A 24,551-nucleotide genomic window follows, 5' to 3' on the forward strand; every position below is an offset into this window, starting at 1 on the left:
TGCGAGGTTGGTTTTCTTGTCCTGGAAGGTTACCTTCAAAGCCTTTTTTTAGAAAATATTTTTCTCAAAGTGTTTTGCGTCTATTGTTCATCCCCACCCCCACCCCAGCTTGACCACCACCAGGAGTTTGTTTCTTCGTTTCTCATTCAGTCTCTTTCATTGTCCAAATTAAAGTCCTAGATTTGTCCTATGACAAATTGAAGGAACTACTTTAAACAAAAACCAAACTTTTTAAACAAGTCTTTAGGGATCAGAATGGTACAGATTAAAAAAAACACCAAATGACTCTGGCTGGCGGACTGCCTGGAGCATCCTTCACTGCTGGAAGTGACTCTGGAGTGAGCTGGGATGATTAACTGAGGGCACCTGCACTTGGAACTCGGAAGCTGGTGAACAGAATGTATCTGAGATTGAACGTAAACAGTTGCAGGCTTAATATGTAACCGTGGAGAGAAGAGGCGACCTACTGGCTTTTTTCCCAGGAGGTGGCAGCTCTCACAGCAGTGCCCATCTGCCTCAGCAAATTGACAGAGGATGGGTCCCATCTCCCTTTACCCCCTTTACACACACACGCCTGTTAGGGTTTATTTTTTTAAATTTTGTCCTAGATGCCACAATCTCTTCTTATGTTTCTGTAAGCCTAGTGTTGGCCTGGCTCCACATTTGCTGTTCTGTAGTATCTCCCCAAGGTGCATTTTAAGTCACTAATGTAGAGGAAGTAAATGGATTGTATAATGTTAGTGAAGGCAAGACTACCCTATGCAGGAACTGATGGCCCATTAACGAAAAAGGAAATGGCCCTGTGTGTCAGATGTTGGCAGCCAGTTGCTCAGTTTTAGGCTAGGCTGAGAGACCTTAGCCATGAAAATAATTCTGATATTAGCAAAGGGAAATATGTAGCCACCTTCACCTTCTTTAACAGTACTTCATGTGGAACAGCTTGACTTTTGAGGGCTTTCTTAATTAAATTATACTTCCTTGATGTGAGATCTGTGGAAAGGGTCCAGTGCTTTGGAGTGCCTGTCACCCCCTCTCCTGCTTCTAACCCTTTCTGACGCTGCCTCTCATTCCAGCTTTAATGTAGTTTAACTTTACTATCCCACTTGCTAATAACCGGAATCTTTAAATCTTTAAATCCGTTCTCCTCCATCAATCTATGTAGGACTCCTCTATGTTTGATGTTTATTTAACTGGGCAAGCATTACATGGTTTGATTCAGCAGTAACAATTTGCGTTTATTACTGGGTGTTTTAAGGATTTCTGCTTCCTTAAGAAGGTGAATTCATTGCTTGCAGAAATAGAAGACAAGAAGGCATCTGAGTTTCTATTGGAGGACTGTAGGGTACTCAATTGATTTATCATGGCAAAAATAGTCATTTTTGGCTATGTACTGAACCTATAGCATTGAAAGGGGTCTTGACCGCTATGCCACCAGGCCGGCCCCGGAAAGGGGTCTTGAATTCTTAATTCATGCTTAAATTATTGGGCAGCACAAAGTGACAAGGAGTGCTAAGTGCAGGGAGCAAAGACGTCAGGCTTACTGTTTTTGTTTTGTTACAGTAGGTCCTGTCTGCCCACCTCAAGCTTCAGACAGATAGACAGACACATACATCTGCATATACATACGATATATAGTTTCCAATTGGAAAAGCATGTATGAGACCCACTGCTGTGCCTGGTATACCAAGGGGTTTGCTTAATCACACATCACCTTTTCTTAGACCCTCAGCTTGAGCAGGGAAAGAGCTGTTGCTGAGTCCACCTCTGAGAAGCAAGAGTGGCACAGAGTTTAGTGTTCAAGTGAGCACAGCTCACACAGTAGGTTCTCGATCAATGTCCTTTGATGACAGTCTTGGTCATGACTCAAGTTTCAGCCACTGATGCGAAAAGCTTTTATGCATGCAGAGTAGGGGCACGTTAGTCATTGTGCTTTTAGTATAAACAAGGTTTGGAGAATGGCCACTTAACCTAAGAACTTAGTAATTTTTTAAAATCTGCTCCCTGTAGGTGGTATATTTTGTAAATAAGTGAAGGCTCCAGGCCAGGAGGTCTTTAACTTGTATAATTTATTAGACTCTGGTTCTCAGAGTCTGTATTTGTTGATGGTTTCTATTCACAAAGTCAGGTGGAAAACAGCTTGACGTCACCAGAAATAACCTTGTAGTGTGTGGGAGCCTTGTCCTCTGCAGTTGTGTGGGATGGGAAAGGAGGCCACTTTTCAGGGACTCAGCGTTGGAAGCAGGAATTTTCCTTTTGTCTACCTTCTCACTCTATAACTCTTGTCAGGCTTCATTTAGTTGCATTGTTTTTATACAGCATTGCTCTCATCTCACACAGTTGGACACCATCTGTGTGCCAGGCTCAGACACATGTAAATGGATATTTAAACTTCTAATAAAGCACTTGCCAGTTAATATCTTCTCTGGTGATCAGAGAAGATGGAATTAAGAACTGATTCCCCATAAAGCCTTTAGGAAATATAATATGGTGGTTTACAACTTACAGAGCACTTTCATTTATCATCTTACTTGATCTCATAATATCCATGTGTGGTGGGCAGGATGTGTTGATATCCCAATTGATAAATTCAGAGAGGTGATTTGGCTCAAATTCCCACAAACGAATGTATAGTTCAGCTGGGATGAGAACCTGGGGGTTACAGCTCCTACTCTGGAGTTCAGCTGTATCGTGGGGCCTGTTAATATATTGTTAGGTAAGTAAATGGTTTCACGTAGGGCTGTATGTGGATGTGCTTATGTACGCTCAACAGATGACCCAGAAAGAGCAGGGAGGCCCAGACTGCTGGGAAAAGCATTTGGGACAGGAGAATGTCTTCCTGGTCGGGGTTATTGTCTGGTGGAATGGAAGACCTGGGCTTGGTGGCCAGGGCTGTTTTCTGTGTGAAGGAGGAGGTATGAGTGCTTGAGGCTGCTCTTGGTGGGAGTCTGTTCTCAGGCCACCCGTGTGCATCTTGTGTGCTCTGAAGCCCAGAGCCAAGAACAGGCAAGTCTCTGAGCCAAAGCCCTCAGCCTGCTTCTAGAAACGTGTCAGCGGATTAGCTTATTGGCTTTCCCCCTGAGTGGCATTAGCTCTCACTCCGTCTCATGTTCATCATCTGGCTTTGAGGAAGAAGCCTCTGAGTGATCTCTCTTCAGCAGCCTGCTCTGTGCCAGGGCTTTCTGACGGCTGTTTAGCTTTCTCTCTCACCAACCCTAAGGCCCAGGGCTCTCCAAGACGAGGTCGTCAGTCTGTCGTGTCCACATGTATGCACACCTGGGATCAGAAGCATACTTTAGACCTCAGAGAAAAACATCAGCTCAAAGGAAAATGAGTCTGTGTGGTTAGTGGCCTAAAGTCTTTTTATTGTCAAAACTAACATTTGGATCTGTCCTTAGGTGAGTTTTTAAAATGGAGTTACTCCCATCACAGAGAAAGCTCTTTCTGCCCGTGAGATGATACAGTTTGTTCAGATTTTAATAGAGCGAGAGATACAAAGGGGCTGGGATTTTTATTCCTCATTGGAAAGCAAAGCCTGCTGGTGGAGGTGCTTAAGGGAACCGCCTCCCCTCCTCCCAAGGAGCTGGCTGCTCTCTCCCCCTAGGTTAATATACGTTGACTGGGGCTAAACGCCTGGTGCTTCTGGCCAGAGTCCAGCCCCTCGGTGGAGCAGCCGCACTGTGGAGATACAGCTGCTGGCATTAAAGGGCTAAGCCCTTTCCAGCTGCTTTGCTTTAACGGGAACTGCCTGCAGTTGGCAGTTTAAGGGAGCTGTCTTAGCCCGATTAGGAGGAAATGACTAATCTCGGCATCTTCTCCTGGCACTGGCCTGGAGGCTCTGGGAAGATAACCCGGTAGGGTGGGAAGTGGTTGGATAAATGGCCTTGGAGTGCTAGGTGATTATCTCCTCAAAAATGGTCGTCCTGGCTTGGCACTGTTTGTCTTTTGTTTTGCCTCCTTTGTGCAAAGAGTGAGGTTCTCTTCAGTGGACTCTCGGGCACTGAGGGCGAGGAGATGTTCACTGTGAGGGGTGGCCTGGGTATTTCAAAGCTGGAATAGGAACAAATGTGCAGAGGAGTTGACAGCCTATGAGGGCAATGGTATCCATTCCCCTTAGGGGAAGGAGAAGACTTGAGACCCTCCATTGTGGTCCCCACTTTGGCCTTCCATTCCCCCTTTCTTTAAAATCTCATTTAAAGAACCAAGATTTGAAGGAGAAATGATCATTTCCTTGATCATAAGATGTGCTTAAAAATATATTTTAACACCTCTGATAACTGGAATATCTTATAATCAATGGCATCTTACAATATGTAATGCAGTGTTTTTTCTTTCTTAGTAGCTCATAAAATAGCGGTGCATCTTATTATCAACGTTATTTGGGTTGGGAGTGTTAGCTGTTTGTGGGAGATAGGCTGTTGGCTAGGCCAGATGTGGAGGCCAGGGAACCTGCTCCTGATCTGTGGTTGGAGAGGAAAGCAGGGGGTTCCCCCATGTCTGAGGGAAGCTGCGGTGCAGGACAAGCAAAGCTCAGCCCTAGGACATGGGGCACAAAGAAGCAGACAAGCGATGTGTAGGATCGGATCGAAATCTGTCCCAGTCATGACCCCCCAGAGCCGTTACATGTGACCCCCGAGTCTGAGAAGGGGGAAAAAAGCCATTGTGAGTGAGTGAGGCTATGACCAAAATAATAAAAAATAATAGCCCTGGTGGAGTTCTGAAATCACGGTGTGGTGCTAAGACATTCGGGCGCTTAACACATAAGAGAGATTAGAAGTGTTAGAGACTCTGGGCAGGCAGTCGGAGTGTTCAATACAATCCTTTGTCCAATTTGCTCACCAAATCCACAATACGAGAGGAGGTCTTTCCTTGAAACTGGAAGGCCATGGTTTGGGGACCAACAGAAAAAGGACAGATAGTCAAGTTAAGGAACCTACTGCCCTGAGATGAGAAGTAGACTAAAAGCATAATTTTGTTTGAGAAGGTCTTCCTGTTCAGGGAGAGAGAGGTGGAGCAAAGTGTTCAGTGCCAGGACGGGTGGGTGCAGAGTGCGGGGAGCTCTGAGGAGGGAGGGAGCTGGAGGCTTCAGAGAGCCTCGGAGGTGGTGACATTAATGCTGGATCTCAGAATCAACAAGGAAGCGTATTCCGGGCCATCGAGGAAGCCCCTCCAGCCTGGTGCTTCAGAACTGGACACCCCCGCCTGCTGTCCTGGCCTCTGACCGTGGGCTGGGCCTGGCCTGGCTGGGCCTTGTTCCACCTGTCCTTGGAGGTGAGGTGGACTTGCTGGTCCCTGCCTCTGTCTCTGGCCTCCTCCAGCCCCAGCTCTGGCAATAACTGCCCCTTTATCTGACTGACTCAGAGTTCGGAAAGAGTTTTCCATTTCCCCCTTTTCTGCCCATCAACTGCAGCCTATTAACCAGTGCTGTTGGACTCCTCCCTCTCACAAGCCGCCCTCTCTGACCAGGCCTCTCTGCAGCTTTTACTGAATATGTGACCGCTCCTCAGTGTGGCTGCCCCTCCCTGAGAAGTGATTACAGATCTCCGCCGAGATCTGTAATCACTTCTCTGCAGACCCCCTCTTCAGCTGCGGACCCCCTGCCCCAGCTGCCCCAGTGGCCGCTGCTTGGCCGGCTGCTTCGTCTTGATTAGCCCTTAACTTCTTGCCTCCCTCCTTCCTTCCCTCTCTTCCCCCTGACATTGCCCAGCCTGGCCTGGCTGTAGGTTAACATCTCCCTGGACAGGGAGCTCGTTTCTCACGCTGCGCCGGGTCATGGAGAACAGTGCCATGGGCCCAGAGGGACGGAGGTGATACCGTCTCCTGACCCAGCGGAGTCTCCCTTCAAAACCCCAATCAGCTTGTTCCAAACCACTTGACCTCATTACAGATCAGAGGTCACAGATTTTGATCTGTGCTACCTCTTAAACCCTCAGCTTCGATGGCTGCTCCCCTTTTGTTTATGTAGCTTTCATATGAAATTCCAGATGCTCAAAGCCCTGCTTCTTTTCACCCCTTTATACCCACCCAGCCTCCTTAGCCTCATCCCCGAATCTCCCCCCAACCAGCTCCCAGCCATGATCACTGCAACGTTCCACTTCTGTGTTCCGAGGAGGTCCTCATCTCTTCCTCCAGTTGGATTCTTGACTCCTCTTTCCTCTGGGATCCTCCTCCCTCAACACGCACACTCACACTCTCTCTCTCCTTTGCTCAAGCTAAGCCTGGGGTATGGGGAGGAAGCGATCCCTTCTTTAGTAAGAGCCTGGCCACGTTAGAAACTGCAGGGGAAGCAGCTGAGCTCATTGGCAGAGAGAATGGCATTCTACCATGAGGATGGGCAAAAGAGCGGCCCCCGATGGAGAGCAGACTGTGCCAGGCACAGCGCTAAACACACACATCCCATGTAGTTCTTCAAGCCCCTTGCGAATAGACCCCATTTTCCAGGTGAAGAAAGTAAGGTTCAGGATCCTTAAGTAACTTGCTCAAGTTCACACGACCAGTAAGTGCCTGAGACTGTGTATAAACTCTTTAAACCCTTTCAACTGCTATTCTACCTCCATGTGGCCTCTGTCTTATTTAACCTTGGTGCACAGAATCCTTTAGGTCACAGTGATTTTCCTTGGAAGGTGCAAGTCTCTGGATCACGGTCTTGCTCCTCCTCTCCCCTCAGTCCACAGAGCCCAAATGTGTCCCAGAGCCCTTCGTGGTCTCTCCCCCTTGCACAGTGTGGTCCCAGATTAGACTTGTCCTCTTTACACCCGGAGGTGGCAGTGGGGGTGGGAAGCAGAGAGGGGCTTCCTGCCAGCCAATGGGTAAGCGACAGCCTAGGCTCTGCGCTGGCATCATCTGCTCCTGCTAAGACAATCATCAACATAAAAGGCTAATTGTATTAATCACCCAGGCACCCGTCCTGAGTCCCCCTCCCTTTCGGGAGAATTATGAATTGCAATTGCAGATGGCTCTGCTGATTGAAGGCAGTGCTCAGCAGGGAGAAGGGCCAGATCAGATTACACACCATTAATTAAAAACTTCCCCTGACAAACGGGAGGAAGGGAGTGCACACCAAGGGTCTGCCTGGTTGGGTCTCTGTCCTCCCCATGCGCCCGCCCACCACCCCCTATACCCTCCAGGTACAGGGGCTGTGACTGTGAAGCCCACTGCCCCTGGCGGGAAACGCTGAGATTTGGCTCCCAGAAGGCCAGCCCTTCCCTCCTCCAGACAGATGGCCAGCTGTCCTATTAAAGGGCTCCAGAGAAGGAGAAGCTAACCTTTGGTTACTCATTCCTGTGTCTAACTTTGGATGCTCTTCAGATTCTAACCTAATTCCTCACTTATCATGAAGCTCATGTCCCCTTGCTCTAGTCTATTGGGACAGAGCACAGCTTTAAAGAACTGCTTGTGAAAATAGCCCCCAGCATTCTCCTCAGGCAATCGCCCTTCCCCTCCTGGTCCTGGAAGGTCCTGGGACAGAGGTTACACAGTCTGGAGTAGTGGGTGGGGGCTCAAATGTGGCTGGCTGGGCACCCTCGTCCCGGCTACTTCCACCCACAAGCATAGGCTCCTCAGCTGCTGTCATCTTGGCTCATTTGGAGCTGTAGCTCCTGAATTTCCCTCTTGATCAATTACTGCCTCCCCTCCCTCCCCAGTCATTCATTCATCAAACTTTTATTGAGCACCCAGTGTGTGCTTGGCTTGGGGACACAGAGATGATTTGTCTAGGAGCTTAAGAGCCTACTGCAGGAGCTCCACCCCCTGCCCTCCTCAACCTTCTAGTTCCTGCTCACTTCCTTCCTCTGGCTGCAGCTTGTCGCAGCCCCCCTGGAGCTCTATTTTGGAAAATTCTAAGCTGGGAGCTGGGGAGACCTTAGGGGGCTGTGGTACTGAGCTAGGTGACCTTTAGCAAGTCAATCACATCCTTCATACACACACACACACATACATCCAGCTGTCCCTGCTCGTAAAAGGGCACAGGAAGCCCTGGGCTCTGAGAGATTGTGAAGATGGATGAGTGGGGCCCAGCTTGGAGAGATGTGACTAGTACTCTGTGCTGACAATATTATAGGACACTGAGCATGGCTGCTGTGACCACGAGCACTGGAGACTCAGCTCCTGCACTGGTCACAGGCTGGGCCCTGTCATCCTGCCCTTGGAAGACTTTGATAGCCCCTCCCCCATCCCCAGCCCCTTTAGAGACATCATGGAAAAGGACCTATCTTTTTTATGGATTCGGTTGCTGCATTTCAGGGTACCATGGTGATGGGCGCCATAGAGATGAGAAGAACTGACTTTTATTGGCTTGTCTCTTCATTCTCGGGTCCCTTCCCAACCCCCCCTCCACACATATTCACAGAGCTCCCAGGTCAGTAGAGCCAGGAGAGGAGGCAGGGCCTCTAGTAAGTGGGTGGAGCAGATGAAATGAGAACATCCTCCTCTCTTTTCCCTCCCTCTCAATCATCTCCCTCTCTCCCTTCTTCCCTCCTCCCTCCCATTACCAACAGCAATTGTATTCAAACCCGATAATGACAGTAACAGCAACAATAATCATCATTTATTGGATTTGTTTTTCTAGCATTTTAACTTCCAAAAACATTTTCCAATCTTTTGTTTGTTTTCACAGCAGTCTCTGGGAGAGGATTGTGCCCATTTTACAGCTGGGAAGCTGAGATCCAGATAGGACACCCAGTCCTGGGCAGAGTAGATTTATAGCAGCTTGTAAATATTAACAAACCAGTTGAGACTCTGGCAGTCCCTCAGAGGCACTGAACTGTGACTCTTGGGTCCCTGGGTCATACCCAAGTTTCTACCATCCTTGGGACTTATTCAACAGCTTTTTGGGGATCCTGGCAGAGCTGAGAATGAGGCTGGAGACGGCTTCTGGCCTAGGTCGTGGACTGAGGGCTGGGATGGGGAGTTCTCTCTCAGGATTGTTCCTGTGAATGGGTCTGTGGGGGAGAAGGCAGGCAAACACCTGGGGACAGCCCACCCTGGGAAAGGCCTTTCTGGCCCAAACTTCCCTAGCCTATAGCCTGCCCCTCTGCCGGCCCGAGGAAAGGTTCCTCTCTGGTCAGTTCTTCCCAAGGAGGGGTCCTCTCCTGAGCATTTGGAGGAGTGAGGAATGAAGATCTACAGGGAAGGCAATCTCTGTCCTCAGGAAGCCCCCAGTCTGAAGGGGGAGCCATAGGAGCTCAGAGGCCATCCCAAGGCCTGATTCTTCTGGGAAGTCTGGCCCCTTCTCCCCAGGGTTCAGGTGAGAAGTTGGGGTTCCCTGAGGTCAGTCCCTATAGCTCTCGCTCTCTAAGCAGAGTGGCTGTCTGGGCTCCAATTCCCTTTTCTCCAAGACATGGAGATCTGGAGGCCCAGGACCCGCACTGGGGTCCAGATGGATGAGAGAAGGGGAGGGCAATCATGAATTCCCCTGCCTCCCTCTGCTCTCTCCCATTAAGAGACGGAGGAGGAGGAACCTGAACAGATTTGCTCCACAGATTCTTACTGTCTAGAAATGTAACACCAGGGATAGGGACTGGCAACCCCCGGCCACCTTGTCAGGACACAAGGCCAAGCCTCCCCATCCCCTCTTGTGAGCAGGACACCCCCCTTGTCTGTCCTGTGCACCCCCACGCCCCCCCCCCCCGAAACCTGAAGTTGGGTCATACAAATCATGCTGCCACCTTCAGGGCTCCTCTCAGAAGCCTGAGGGTGGGGGCCCAGTTCTATGCTATCTGACCCACACTCTCCATTTCAATGTCCCCTGAACTGGGCTCAGATTCTTTCTTCTGGGGCTCTACCCCTACCGCTGTCTCCACCTCTGTGGTGCCCTTGAGGATGGCCAGTCGCTGGGTCAGGGTCTTGGTGTCAGGGAACAGGATAAAGTTGTAGATCAGCGAAGCCAGGACAGCCCCCGTCAGGGGTCCCACCCAGAAGATCTGAGGAGGCAAAGAGAAGTGGGCACCCTGCTCGTGAGCTATCAGAGTCATAAGGTGGCTTTGGGACCCCTGTCTGGTTCCTTAGTGTTGGACTTGGTCTCCCAGGAACCCTCGCGCTGCCTACAAGGTGGCGAATTTGAGAAGCACGTGTCCTGCCCCCCGAGGTCAGGCAGGTAGGGGGACTTTGCCTCCCACAGGGCAGGCCCAGTCTCCTCACCACTCCTGCCTCTCTCCTCTTGCCTCCCCTGTTCCAGCCAGGAGCCCTGGCTAGTGTTCTTCCTGTCTCTGCTGGCGTGTGTCTATTTCTGTTTGTCTTTTTCTTTATCCAAGTTTGGAAATTGGTCCAGCTGGAGAAAGTGAATTAGGAAACAGCCAGGACTTGAGGCCTGGGCCAAGGCTGCAACTCCCGCCCTGGTCAGTCCACTGGTCTCCTGGGCTATTGAAGCTGCAGAGAAAGGAAGTACCAGCCAGGATACTCTCCCTGGTCTTCTGAGCTTAGGGAAACCTCCATTGGGGGTCAGATGGTCTGTGGTAGGGGGACTTGTCTCCCCACCACTGGTAAAAGCCGCAGTCCCCATCCCCTACTTGGGCCTCTCCCTTCCTCGGGGCTGTCAGCAGAGGGTCTCACCCAGTGGACTGTGAACTTCCCCACGATGACCGCAGGACCGAAGGAGCGGGCTGGGTTCATGGAGCAGCCGGTGAAGTAGATCTGGGGAACGAGTGCTGGTTCAGGGTGTGAGGAAGATTAAGGCAGGCCTGGGATGGGACAGCACCCTCTGCCCTGGCTCAGAGCCCTGGCCCCAGCCTTAGCCTCCACAGCACCATATCCTGGGCCTGGAGTGTGGGGCATAGCCTTAGCCCCAAGGGAGATAATTCCTAGCCTTCAGGGCCCCTGCAGCCTCCCCAGGGAGAGACCAGTGAGTGTACCTGCACAGTATCCTGTTTGCCTCTTACCCCAATGAGGTGGCCCACTGCCATAGAGACTCCAATCATGGCGGCTGGGGAGCCTGAGGCCTGACGGCTGTCAGTGGAAGCAAAGACACAGAGCACCATCTGCAGGGTCAGAACTACCTCCACTGCCACCGCTTGGCCGGTCGAGACGCTGTTCCGGACCTGGGCAAGGGGGTTACACTGGAGCCAATGCAGGTTCTGCCAAGGGAAGGTGACCCCCTGGGCCTCATTTCCTCACTGTAAGGGGGTGACACCTCACCACAGCCAGTTCCAGGACTTAAGGAGATGACAGAGCAGGGAGAGCTGTGTGGTGGGGTTCAGGTCAGCCCACTTGCTCCCTGCAGAAGTGAGTGGCGCTCCTCCTACCTCCCTGGTTGGTTGAGGCCAAGGGTTCAGAGAGGAGGCAGGGGCACAGGACTGGCGGGAAAGGAAAGGCTCAGAGAAGCTGGGGTGCATGCTTGCGAGCAGCGGGAGGAGACCGCGGGTGGCAGTGGAAGGAGGAGATTTGAGGAAGTAGGTGGAACATAGACGATTAGGGGAATCTGCGGAGAGGGGCGGGGGGGAGTGAGACAGGCCTCAGGGTGCTGGGGAGGGAGGAACACGGGGAGAAGATGAAGTGTGTGCAGGGTCCCTGCCACTACTCACAGCCCCAGCCCTCCCTGGCTACCATGACCCTTAAATGCCTGGACCTTCTCCGACTCCTGCTCCTTGGTGTGGCTCCTCCCTGACTCACCTGGTCCTCGCATGAGGTCCTAGTTCCATTCCTGCTCCTCCTGCCCTAAGGCCACAGTCTGGTTACCCTGGGGCCCAGGGCCCAGCCTAGAGCAGGTGTGGAGCATGTGGCCAAGTTGTTACCTCACTGTCCCCTCTCCTCGGGCCTGGCACTCCACCCTTACCACCTGTTTGGATACCCCCTCCTGGTCCTGCCAGATGCCCCTCCCCGCACTTACCACATTGACCCCAAGGGTCTCTCGGATATGCCCTGGCGTGACCCCGTAAAGCAGAGCGGCCCCCACTGTGGCCCCTGCCAGCTGGGCGGCCACATAGGCCACAGCACGGGGCAGGGAGATTTGGGAGGCCACAAGGAAGGCCAGCGTCACAGCGGGGTTGACGTGGGCCCCACTGGCCTTCCAGGTGACTTGCACAACCATGGCCGTTGCCATGTTGATGGTGATGGCGATCTGCAGCACAGAGGGAAGCGTTGAGGGCCAGCGCAGAGCCGAGCCCACGCCAAAGAACACGTACAGCCCTGTGGCCAGGAACTCAGCGAACAGCGCCTTGCTGATGGCCGACCAGAGGTGGCACACCAGCGTCTTGGCCAAGCAGTGTCTGCCCGACTCCATTGTGTCCAGGTCCTGGTGCCTGGCTGTTGCCTCCTTTGCTCTCTGTTTCTCTTGCTTCTGATCTCCTCTGTCTCCTCTGGTCTCTCGTCTCTGGCCTGCTCTGCCTGTCTCACTGCCTAGAGGCTTCTCTAGCTCCCACCTGCAGTTCCTCCACCAAGGACTGTGCTGGGAGTGGGGTGACAGGGTTATGTGTGTCTGGGTGGGTGGGAGGTGTTGGGGTGGCATGAGGGGTGGTGCTCACATGCCCGTTGCACCCTGAGCTCACCTGACAGCTGGGGGAGGGAGGCGGTCCCCAGCCGCTGAGCTGGAACCTCCGGAGTTTCCAAGCTGGACAGGCCTAACTCTGCTGTGGGCAGAGGCCCAGCCTGGGGGCCGCAGGTGCAGGAGCAGTGGTGGGCGTGGCATTCCAGTGTGCTCACATCCCCCATGTCAGCTTAGACAGAGCAAGATCATTCAGATCCCCAAGTCCAAGGCCTGCTTCAGAGGGTCCTGTGCATTCTTGGGGGGCTCCTGGTCCCTCTGTCTGCAGGCTCTGCCTCCAAATGGGCTCTACTCTTCTGTGGCCCATAAGCTCAGATGTGAAATAAGCCCTTTCCTCCATTCCCACCTAAAACCCCACTCACAGAAAGCAGATGTGATAGAGTCAGCTTTACTGAGGACATGGGCCTATGTGGGTGCAGAGGGGAAAATGGAGGAGGGGTTTATTCCACAGCTAATCAGACAGAACACATGGCAGTGGGCACCTCTGCCAGCTGGGAATTTCCACTGGTCCTTCACTCACTTCCCCTTGTCCTCCCCCTCTGTTCTCTGTCCCTCCCCCCTCGAGTCTCTCCTCTCCTCCTTCTCTAGGGCCAAAACAATTCCTCAAACGTCTCACACAGGGCAGCTTAACCATTTTTGTGGCTCTGCTGCCCTAGAGGCACCCTCGCCCTAGGCTCTGACCTTTTATTCCCAGCCGCTTATCAAGGTATTTTCTCAAACAAAGGTGTTCCCTTCCTAAGAAGAACCTGTCTTGCTGTTAAAATAACTGTCTTCACTTCTTAACCACATCTGGGTGCCCTGACCTCACCCCTGGCCATATCTCCCTGCCCAGTGGATGTCCCCTGTTTGTCCTCAGGCTCCTCAAACACAACCTGTCTCAAAATGAGATCCTCATCTCTCCCCAGTTCTCCAAACGCACTCCTCCTGTTTTCTCCAGCTCAGTTGATGGCACCTGGGAAGCATCCTTGACCCTTCTCTCCTTCCTGCCCCCATCCAAGAAGGGCATCAAGTCCTGCTGATTTTGAATCCTAACTATTTCTTGACTGTGCCCTCTTCTTGCCACCCCTGCTGCCCTGCAGCCTTTAACCATTCTCTCCGTCTGCTCCCTTGCTCCGCTCCAATCAATTATCCACACTGCAGCCCAGTGATCTTTCTCAAATGCAAATCTGATCCTGCTGCTCCTCCGCTAAAATCCCTTCAAAGGCTCCCATTCCCTCTGTGAGCTCCATGCCTGGCCCTCTGGGATCCTGTTCCTCTTCTCTCTCCTCTCCCCAGTCCTTGCCTTGTCCTTTACCCTCTGGCCTCACCAAATGGCCAGTGGTTCTGGAACACTCCATGCTGGTCTCTCCTTGGAGGATGCCCTCTCCTCTCCTTGGAAAGCCTTTCCCACATCCTTTGCTGGGGTAACTCCTAACCCATTTCTAAGGCTCAGCTTTGATGTCACCTCCTCTTTTTCTGGGGGAGGCGCCCTGCGTGCTCCCACCATACCTGGGAATTTTCGTACTACAGTCACCATAGGGTGTTGTCATGGTGTTAATGTGTCTCCCTCAATGAGGTGGTGAGCCCCTTAGGAGGCAGGAACCAAGTTTTGTTCACTCCTACATGTAGTGTTTTGCACAGGAATCGGCCATAGTAGGTGCTCAATAAATATCTGTTGAATGAATGAATGAGTGAATAAAACTTTCTTGACCTCCTGGAGGCAGGTGATTTTCATATCTGCTTCATTTCAGCCGGCTATTCTTACAGCCTTGTACTCGCCCTCACCTGGGACTGGGCCCTCTGAAATCTTCAAGTGAAACATCCCAGCTCTGATCACAGGCTCTGTGCATCCACTCTCCCCTGTCTCAGTCCCAGTAAAATCCCTTCCGCATCCCCTTTCAGTTCTTCCAGCTGCCCTGGCTTCACCCTTCCCTCTCCAGCTAGATCCCCCAGCATCTCACCTCAGTGCCCCTGTCCCAGCTCCCTCTTCTCTCCACCCCACTCCCCACATCTCTCCATTCTCATTCTCCTCCACACCCCTCTGCCCCCCATCTGTGCTGCTGAGCACTGCTGGAGAAACTCGCCCAGCCGTGTAGACTGCTGCCATGACAAGTCCATGGTGTCTGGCCCCAGCAGGGGTGGCAGCTCTGCTCAGCAATCCTTACACCACCCTAGTCGGCTCTCTCCCCAGTTTCTAAGGCCTACTTCAAACCTTCCCCACTCTCTGCAAGTACCCTACTCACTCTGGTTTTCTTCCAGCCAATCAACTTGCCTCCTGTTCCAGCTAGAAAGCGAAACTAGCAGGCAAGACGTCTTCCCATCCTTCTTCCCCAGGCGCAAACTCACCTGCAGCTGCCCCATGCCCTCACCAGCTTCACTCTGGCCCTGAAGAAGAGGCAGCCCTCTCCTGTGTCTAAGTCGGGGGCCCGTCCCTGTGCTCTTTGAGCGACTGGGGCCATCTCTTGGCCATCCCGTCTCAGCTGTGCTTTTCTCTTCTCTCTCTCCCGGCTTCCTCTTTATAACCTGCCCGGGTAATCATGGAGTAGTGGAAGGACCACGGGTTTGGAATGCCTTTCCTCTTTGTCTCTCTTTCGAGACTTTGCTCAAGTCCAGTTCCTCCGTGGAGCCTGTCCTGATTGTCCTCTTCAGCAGAATCAGGGCAAGCTTCGTAGAGAAGTTGGGTTTGAGCAAAGCCAGTGGCTACTTCTGGCTTCGGCCCCCTCAGTGCCTCCACTGTTCCAGCACAGACTCCCATGCTTGCCTGGCATAGAGGAGTCTTTCAATAGATGCTCAAGGAATGAAGGACTGTGGCTGTGGGGGCAGTGTGTGTGACATTCCTCCCTGGCACGGTGGGTTCCCTGCCTAGGGGTTGTCCCAGGGAACCTCAAGGGCATCTCCTTTTCTCCCCTCAGACAGGGCCATGGAGCGCTTTGGGACAGATACTTACCAGTCCCTACATCTGACCTAGCCTCGGTTTCTGCACCTGTGCACCAGGCACTGAACGGCAGTGATGCCTCTCTGTTGAGAGCCTTTGATCAGACAGTACAAGGGAAAGCATTTGAACGTTGCCATGTATATACTGTTCCCCTAACCAGCGCTTAACTTCTGCGGCCTCAGTTTCCCCACTTATAAAATGAAGATGATAATTCCCACCTCCCCATGTGTCGTTAGAGTACATGTGCTGATACCTAGGAGAGTGTCTCCAAGTCAGAAAATGTTGGCTGTTAGAATTGGCACTCCCCTCCCCTCTCCAGTGAGATAGCTGTGAGGACTGGGCTGGGGCGGGAAGGGTCCTAGTCGCTGTGGCACCTCTAGGACAAGCAGCACTTGCGGCCCCTGCTCTGGGCCCTGGAGGCTGAGACCATTAAGGCGGCCCCTGCTCTGGGCCCTGGAGGCTGAGACCATTAAGTGCAGTGGCAGCCTTTGTCTCCAGCAGGCCTGGAGCAGAGCGTCCTGGGGGCCCTGCCTGGCATGGGACAATGTCCTTTACCCCCTGAGGCCAGGTGGGCATTAGCCAGGGCTTGCTCAAACTCCAGCCACTAATCTCCCCTGGACCCAGCAGTCCTAGGCTCTAATGCCACACTTTGAGGTCACTCAGCTCAGAGGCCTTTTGCCAAGGCCCCCACACCTGGCTGCCTAGAGCTGCCTGTCAGGTGGCTGTGTGCTTGTAACCTCCCAAAGGCCTGTCTCTGGCCTCCCCAGACTACTGGGGTGGGCATCTCCATGAGGAGGTGTGTGTGTGAGCATGTGCATGTGCACCAGGGGCAATATGAGCTCGGGCTGAGAGAGCTGACCCTCCCAGCAACCCTCTTCCCGTCCATCCATCTAGACAGGCAACCCTCCGTCTATTCCCCGCCTTCACCCCAGTCCTCCTCCATCTCTCCATCATGTGGTAAAAACTGGCAGCCCCTGGGCAGAGGGGGAGAGGGGGAGGAGGAAGCCTCCCATGGAACAATCAAAGCGCTTCCTGGGTTCCGTCTTCAGGTGGAGCAGAGGGTCAGAGAGGCGACTGAGCATGTGTATGCGTGGTTATGACACGCACCGGTGCCTCTCGGAGAGTGCATGGAGCCAGGCTCCTAGGTCTGCTCCCTAGCAGCCCTTTGAGAGAGAACGTGGCTCTCCACACACACGGAGGGAGCAGCCTATGCCGGGAAGACGCAGCCCCTCGGGTACACGTGAAGGTCGGTGTAGGTGTGCGGGGGTCGTGTGTGTCCGTGCTCCTGGGCGCGCAGGTCTTTGTGAGCCCAGACTGAGGAACGCGTGAAGCTCAGACACCAAGGAGCACAGCGCCCTCTGCTGGCCCAACAGCCCCGACCTGTCAGCCCAAAGCCCGAGGCGGACCCTCGCCCTCTGGCCGGGCCTGTAACTCCCTCGGCCTGGGCGCCCACCCACCCTTGAGGGTCTGTCTCTCATAGGCCCCAGTTCACCCTCGGGGCCCGTCAGAGAAAGGAACGCAAGTTGCTGGGCTGGATGGAGGGAGAGACCAGGCTTCCAGTCATGGCTGTGCTTGTACCTGAGTCTTCTGGAGACTGAGGTCTTTTCTGTACGCCCTCCCGGATAGTGTGGGGTGGGGGTGGACTGGGGGTAGCTGGCCTGCGAGACTCCTCGTGTCCTCCACCCCCCGCGCCCCCTCTGGCTGGAGCCCAGACCCAGGACTTGGGGAAGAGGAAGCGCAGCAGCGGTGGATTCGGCGGACGAGGTCCCCCCCTGCTGGTCGGAGTGGGCACTGGCGGCAGAGGGACGGAGGCGCGGGCGGGGGCCTGCTCCTGCACTGAGGGTCTCACACACGCTGCCCTTTGGGGTTCCCTGTAAGACGACGGGGCGTGCAGGGCAGGGGCAGTTGCAGCTCCCATTTACAGATACTAGACTCGAGTCTGGGGGAGGGCTAGGCAGTCTGCCCCTCCTCACCTGTGTCCCCTGGGGCTGACCCTTGCCCCCCAGGGTGGATAGCTTCTCCCACCCCTTCTCAGTCCATCTCCTGGCCCTCCCGACCCCTCCTCTTCTGAGGTAAAACTTAAGACCACCAGGAGAGGTTCCCATACTAGGGAGAAGGGGGGCCTCAGGTTCAAACACTCTCAGGAGAGCAGACGCCCAGAACTAGGGTGTGGCTGGGGTCCCAGATGTGTGCACGCTGGTTTTTTTCTCACACTATTAGTTTATTGAGCACTCACTCTGAGGCACCTGGCCCTGTTTGCACAAGGGTTTTACTTCCATCCACTGTCTCAGTTTATCCTCACAACCCATGAGATGGGTACAAGTATCCCCGTTTTACAGATGAGGTAAGTAAAGCTCAGGAACTTATGTTACCCAAAGTTGTGCAGCAAGATTTGAACTCAGGTTCTCCAGCTCCAAGCCAGACTCCTTAACTATGACACGGGGCTGTGTCCTGAGCTGCTCATCCACATGACTTCCACCCTTTTCCCCACAGAGAGCAGGCTGGTCCCAGGAATCGAACTCTCATCTCGGATCCCCACGACAACCCTGTGAGGGAAGCATTTTCTATCCTCATCTTATAGCTTAAGCTTAAGGGATGGGGGCTTGGCTAGTTAAGGAGGTTTCCCAAGGAGTGTCAGCAGCAAGGGGACAAGCGCAGGTGAAGGCAGAGCTGCAGGCCCAGAGGGGAAGATGGCGGAACACTGGCCGGCAGAGGCAGGGGAGAGGAGACCCGGAAAAGACCTGGGCCGCTGGGCCAGGTGTGGCTTCTGGAGATGTGTGTGTGTGGGGTGGTGTGTGTGTGGGGTAGGGGGCAGGGGGTTGCTCCTTCTGAGCACAGGATCCCAACATGTCATCTTTCTGGAACATCGCAGTGCAGAGAGGGACCTCCAGGGCTGTGCCTCCTCCCTGATGACAGACCTGGCTGGTCACCCCCTTGGCATCTCAAGGGGCTACTAGCTGGTTCACCTCACCTCCACCCTGCCTGGCACACCCGGGCACTGGTGTCAGGCCCTCCTCAAGTGGCAGGGACTTGACATAGCTGAGGTGGGAGGGGAGAGCAGGCAAGTGACTCAGTGAGGATCCCTCCTTCTCTGCTCCCACTGCCCCCTCCTAACCTCTAGCTCTATGTCTATATTTGGTCTCCTCTCTCTCCCCCCACCCCCATCTCTGACTCTCTAGGTCTCCCCTGGCCTCAGCTTCCCTTTCTTTCCACAGAGGACTGTGGAGCCTGTGGGGGAGGGTGCGGGATGACAAAGAGGAGAAGTGATGTGCTGGGGTGTCCCAAGGAGAGGCTTCTGGGGAGAGATGAGGCCGATCATGAATGTCAGTGGTTTATTGGGTAAGCCTCCACCCCAAACACCAGCAGCCCTACTCCAAGCATCCTTGACCAGAAATAAATAAGGCAGCAGTTAATGAACCAGTCTCCCTCCTAAGGAGCTCTAGGGAGGGTCAGCCTCTCCTGTCTTAGGGGCTGGGATCCCTTTGGATCTTGAGGAGGGACTGGGAAGGGTTGGGGGATTCAGGCTGCAGGCCACTCCTTCCCGGCTTGGGTTCACAATCTCTGAGGTCTGACCTCAGGGCAACAGTCTGCCCTGTCCCAGAGAGACCCCCTCCCCACCAGGGCCCAGCCCCTGGCTCCCACCCCAAGAGTCCCATCATGGGTTCCTGCTCCCATCTCTAACTGTGCAGCCTGGGGAACCAGCACCTCCTCCCCGGCCCAGAGGACCCCGCTGTGGGGGAAGGAAGCTTTGCTGTCATATTTTTTTCTTTTTTCCCGTGCGGTTCGGGAGCTGAGGAGCTGGCCCCAGCCTGACACTGTCAGTGAGCGGTCAGCTCCATGGTCTTCTTCCGCTCCTCCCGCTGCTCCTCCCAATCCTCCTCAGGCTCGTAGGTGCCCTTGATGACGGCCACACGATCACTCAGGCTCAGGGAGTTGGGGAAGAGCAGGTAGAAGTAGAGGATGGCAGCCAGGGCTGCCCCCAGGATGGGCCCCACCCAGAAGACCTGGTGGAGGCAGAGCAGCGTCAGGGGGCTGAGCCCCAGGCCTCAGAGATCAAGACCTCCCCCCTCCAGAGGACAGACCCATGGACCCTCAGAGGAGATGGACATACAGACTTCCAGACCTCCAGAGGGGAAGACTTCCTCCCACCTCAGGGACAGACATACTGACACCCCACTCCCCAATGACAGGGACATGGAGCACAGACACCCAGATCCTCAAAGGAGACACACAGATCCCCAGAGGGACAGAGCTCCTCCAACCCTACCCTAAAGAGAGACAAATGAACCTTCAGAGGGAATAGACATGCACCTCCTCAGAGAGACGAACAGAGAGTCCTCTCCCTTCCACAGAGGGATAGAGACAGACTCTGGAGAGAAAGACTATGAGCTCTCAAAGGAGGTGACGCACAGATTGTCTAGAGGGACAGACACACAGGAAGGAAGACTCTCCCAACCCCCTCAACAGGGAAAGATAAATAAAACATCAGAGAGGACAGATACACAGACCTCCGGAGGGACAGATACAAAATCCTCAGAGGACATCAACACGGAGGGACAGATCCCTTTCCTTAGTCCCCAGGGGCTCAGGCCATATAAATCGACCTCTGCCCTTGCTCTTGCTGCATCCCATCCCCTCTTGTGTCCTTTTCTCTCTCCAGCCACTGCTCCCACAGCCCACCCTCAAGCTCTGGGTCCACAGCACCCAGAAAGTCCAGTTAGCTCTTGGCTGCCGTGGCTGGGTTTCCAGGCCCTCATTGCCAGGGAGCCAGGGGAGGGCCCAGACTCACCCAGTGCGCGGAGTTGAACCGCCTCATGACCACGGCGGGGCCCAAAGAGCGGGCTGGGTTCATGGAGCAGCCGGTGAAGTAGATCTGGACATAGGGAGGGAGGCGGTGAAGAGGGCAACGTGCTTGTCCACTCCCACGGGGTCCCCGACTCTCCCAGGGTCACCCAGCAGTTTAGGGGCTCAGCCATGGCTCCAACTCAAGTTTCCGGATTCCTAAGCTGGTGACCTCTCCCTCAACAGGTCCCGACGCCCCTCCTCTCTTCTCTGTCCTCAGCTTGGGCTTGCTTTCCTGCCCTCACCCCAGCTCCCTCCCGCGTACTCCCATCTTTCCTCAGGCTAGAGAAGGTTTTGGGGGATCAAGTCTGGCCAGAGTACAGTAGCCCCACTCCAGGCCTTAACTTCACTCAGTGGTCGGGAGGGGTGCTGCTCCAGGGCCCCATTATCTGCCCCGAGGGGCTCCCCCCAACCCCAGCCGCGTGGCAGCACTACTCACCCCCACGAGGTGGCCCAGTGTGACGGACAGGCCGACGGACAGGGCTGGGGAGCCCACAGGGCTGGTGCGGCGGGAGTCAGTGGAGGAGAAGATGCAGAGCGCCAGCTGGAAGGTCAGGATCAGCTCCACCACCATGGCCTGGCCTGGCGTCGTGTTGTTGTTGAGCTGCAAGGGCAGGATGGGTTGGACCTCTGCCTTCTCCTGGCTGTATGGCCAGGGGCTTGGGGGGATGGGGCTTTGGGCCTCTAAGGACACCTGGAAGCCCAGCCCTGAGTACGTCACATCAGGGAGGTCACTTGCTGAAATGACTATCTATTTCACAGTGTGCACAAAGCTTGGAGCTCAGGCCAGTGGCCAAAGGGCAGAGTATGAGGGGAGCTTTTCCTGGACACAGTCCTGTCAACGGTTCTGCCCAGTCCCCAACCCCCACAAGCTGGCATTTACCCTCCCTCCTGTGGGCAGCTGCCCAGTTTGCCTACTGCACCCTCCAGCCTGCCTCCCGCCCGTGCCTGACTTGCTGCCAGTACCAACCTCAAACCCGTCTCTCCGGTGGGGCTGACTCACGGCTTGACAATGGCCGAGAAAATCCTCCTCTGTGTTTGATTAATGAACCCAGTTTGCATGGGACATGGGGGCTGAATCTGGGGCTTGGGGAGGAGACAGCAAGGGGCCAGGAGCAGGAACCAATATTCAGCAGAGACCCTATGCACTGGCTCTGCTTTAGGCGATCCCACACATGGTTTCTAAATGGAATCCCCTTGACACCTGTTGTGGTAGCTTATGATCATCCCCACATAATGGCTGAGAAAAATGAGACCCAGAGAGGCCAGAGTCACCCGAAGCCAGGATTACAACCCATTTCTCTCCGATGGTTACATGAAACCACTCCACTGAGGAGGAGATAGGGACTGTGAGGGGCCCAAGAGGAAGGCAGAACTCAGAGATGAGACACGAGAAAAGGAAGAAGTTTCAGGCAAGAAAGGAGGGGCAGTAGGCACCAAGAGAGGCCAGGACGGTGCGGCAGGAGGGGAGAGGGCAGAGGAGTGGGTATGAACCAGGGAGTCTGGGCAGGGGCACAGCCAGCCTGGAGATTCATCTTCCTCAGCTTAGAAGGCTGCCACCTAATGGCCCACTCTGTGGCACCCATTCTTGAGATGGGCTGTGGGTGCCTGGTCCGGAGCCCGCCCCAGGGTCCCAGTCCCACCCCCAGCCCCATGGGCACTCACCGCGTTGACTGCCAGATTGCCCCGGGCATTGAGCGGTGCCAGCCCATAGAGGATGCCCGCCCCAGTAATGGCGCCCATCAGCTGGGCCACCACGTAGAAGACAGTCCGGAGCAGGGAGATCTGATTGCCCACAAAGAGGGCCAGTGTGATGGCGGGGTTCATGTGGCCTCCGCTCACGGGCCCCAGGGCCTGGACCAGGGTGCCTATGGCCAGGCCAAAGGCCAGCGAGATCTGCAGGATGGAGGGCAGCGCCGACGGCCACTTGAGGGCCGAGCCGAGGCCTAAGAAGACGAAGACGAGAGTGGCCAGGAACTCGGCGAACACGGCCTTGAAGAAAGCCACGGAGCACACCTCCTTCTTCATGGTGGCCTCGGAGGCGGGGCAGCTCCGGCCGCGGCAGGGGGCGCCCGTCGGGGAGGCGGCAGCGGCGCAGGGGGCGGCGGGCTGGCTCTCAGTTGCTGGGCAGCACACCCGGGCGCGCACTGCGTGGCTAGCGGCCTGGGTCAGGCCCTGCAGGGGCGCGTTATATACCCGGCGGGCGCCCAGCGCGGGGGGGCAGTGGGCGGCTCCCGCGTCCGGGGGCCCGCGCAGCACGCAGAGTGGAAACGTCGCCGCAGCCTCGGGCTCGCCGCAGTCTCCGGCCCCGCGTGCCCCTGGCCCAACGCCCGCCTCCCCGACGGGGCAGCCGCGGACCCGCCTGGACCACGCCACCCAGGCGGCGGTGTAGACGGGCCCGGCAGCCGGGGACCCGCGCATGGTGCACTCCAGGCGGCTCGTGCGCTCTCCTCCGCGCTGTGTCCCCCAGGCTCCCTGGGAGACTTGGCTGGGTCGGGGCTCTCGGGTACTACCGACTTCTGGGCGTCTGCCTCCTCTGGGCCTTTATCTCCGGCCGTGGTCTTCCCCTTTTCTTCTCTTCGGTCTCCGGGTCCAGCTCCTCCTTTTCCTCCTGTGACCTGGCCATCCTGACCCAGCCTCACCCCCGGTTGAGCTGGAGTGATGCGATTCCCTGAGGACAGCGCCACTCAGCTCCAAGCCGGCCGGTGGCGGGGGCGGGCGGCCGGGCTGGGCCTCTACCCCGCCCCGGCCAGGCAGGCCTCCGGGGTTGGAGTGGGGGCGTTTTGGGAAAAGTGGCTCCGTGCCAGCCTGCCTCGCGCTTGTCGATCCTCGACGCCCAGTAGCCAGGCAATCCTGGGAAGAGGAGGCAGACCCCGGGAGGCGCCCCTCCTCGGCAGCTGTCGCAGCCCCTCCAGGAGCACAGCCCTCTAGGGAATCCCAGCCAGTCCCCGAGGGAGGTGGGGGCTAGGAGTTCCCTTTGTCCATAGTACGGGAGGGGGCATGCCTGGGTTCCGTTTTGTTTGGGGTCAGGGAATGGGTCCTGGGACTGTGGCGGAGGGGCGGAGGGGCGGAGGGGGGTCCGGGAGGGTGCAGGCACACCACTGCCCTTCCACGCCGGGTCTCGGCCTCGCCGCCGCCCTGCCAGAAGCCCCCCCACGCTGGCTATCCGTTTTCCTTGTCCTGCTCCTCCTCTTCCTCCTGCTCCTCCTCCTTTCAATCTCCTGAGTCTCCTCTTCTTTCAGACCCACTCTCAGTCTTGAATTCTCTCCCTCTTGCAATCTCTCTGCCTCTCCTCTGTCCTTCTCCTTGTCTCTTCCTCCAAACCCCGGCACTGTTTTTCACTTTTTATCTCTCTCTTCAGTCTCCCTGTCCTTCTCCCTCTGGCAGTCTTTTTCCTGAATCTCTCTCTTTCTCATTTCAGGCTCAGTCTGTCTCTTAGGCTTTCCCTCTCTTTCTCCCGCCCCCTTTTCAATTTCCCTGTTTTTTTCCTTCCTTCCTTTCACAGTCTTAGCCTTAGCCTCCCTATCTCCGTCTCTCTATTCACCTCTCAGTTTCCATCTCCTCTTTCTCCGTTCCTCTGCTTCAATTTCTGTGACTTTGTTTCTCCCTATCTCTACCTCATTTTCCATGTCTGCCTCTCTTACATGTGGGCTTTTTCAGTCCCCCCAAAGTCAAGTCCTCCCACCCCTGGGCTGAGTGACACTTTCTCCCAGTTCCCAATCCCCCGCCTCCTGTCTTTGCCCCTTCCCTCTGAGCTCCCAGCTGTTCTCCACCAGCCCTCCCACCCCACCCTCTTCCCATCCCCAGGTTAGGCATGTGGGGAATGAGGCTGGAGGGCCCTCCAGGGCTTGGAGGAGGGGCAGGGACCCACCCCCAGGATCCCAGGAGAGGAGTTACACTGAAGACCCCACCACCACTCCCGTGATGTGTCCTTGGGAGGCACTTAGCACAGTGCCTTGCACAGAGTAAGGCTCAGTAAAGTTTCCTCATGTTGTGACTATCATTTAAAAAGCCCCCTGAGGGCTCTGTGTGGAGCTACGCCCCCGGAGGGTGCAGCAGAGGGAGAGAACAGGTGCTCCTCTATCAGTCTGTCAGGCTATGGCTAAAGGGAGGGGCCCAGAGGAAAGCCAAGGATCTGGAGGAGCGGGCTCTGTACTCCGTGGCAGGTAAGAAGCCAAAGAAAACAGGGACCAAAGAAACTCCGCTGTTGTTCCTGCTCTGCTCCCAGTTTCCTGCTGGAGCAGCTCCTCCCCCAAGTCTCTCCTCTTTAGGCAGGAGGTCTGTCTGTCTTTTCTGCCGTGGGTCCTGGGGCCCTGCCCCTGG

General features: G+C 55.2%; 2 protein-coding genes across 2 annotated transcripts; both read right to left on the reverse strand.

Moving 5' to 3' along the window:
- Nucleotides 1–9,704: 9,704 nt before the first annotated feature.
- AQP6 (aquaporin 6) lies at nucleotides 9,705–12,226 on the reverse strand. Its single transcript, XM_004428999.3, has 4 exons — nucleotides 11,819–12,226; nucleotides 10,872–11,030; nucleotides 10,546–10,626; nucleotides 9,705–9,917 (listed from the first exon to the last, which is right to left on the reverse strand). Exons 1-4 carry the CDS (start codon nucleotides 12,209–12,211, stop codon nucleotides 9,705–9,707), a joined length of 846 nt encoding a protein of 281 aa, XP_004429056.1. The 5' UTR covers nucleotides 12,212–12,226.
- A 6,784-nt stretch (nucleotides 12,227–19,010) lies between these two features.
- AQP5 (aquaporin 5) lies at nucleotides 19,011–23,661 on the reverse strand. The gene is made up of 4 exons (XM_004428998.3): nucleotides 21,894–23,661; nucleotides 20,668–20,832; nucleotides 20,176–20,259; nucleotides 19,011–19,390 (listed from the first exon to the last, which is right to left on the reverse strand). Exons 1-4 carry the CDS (start codon nucleotides 22,647–22,649, stop codon nucleotides 19,205–19,207), a joined length of 1,191 nt encoding a protein of 396 aa, XP_004429055.2. The 5' UTR covers nucleotides 22,650–23,661; the 3' UTR covers nucleotides 19,011–19,204.
- Between the last annotated feature and the right edge of the window lie 890 nt (nucleotides 23,662–24,551).

Source organism: Ceratotherium simum, chromosome 17 (genome assembly GCF_057802395.1).
Source record: "Ceratotherium simum simum isolate JZ-2026a chromosome 17, ASM5780239v1, whole genome shotgun sequence".
NCBI lineage: Eukaryota > Metazoa > Chordata > Mammalia > Perissodactyla > Rhinocerotidae > Ceratotherium > Ceratotherium simum.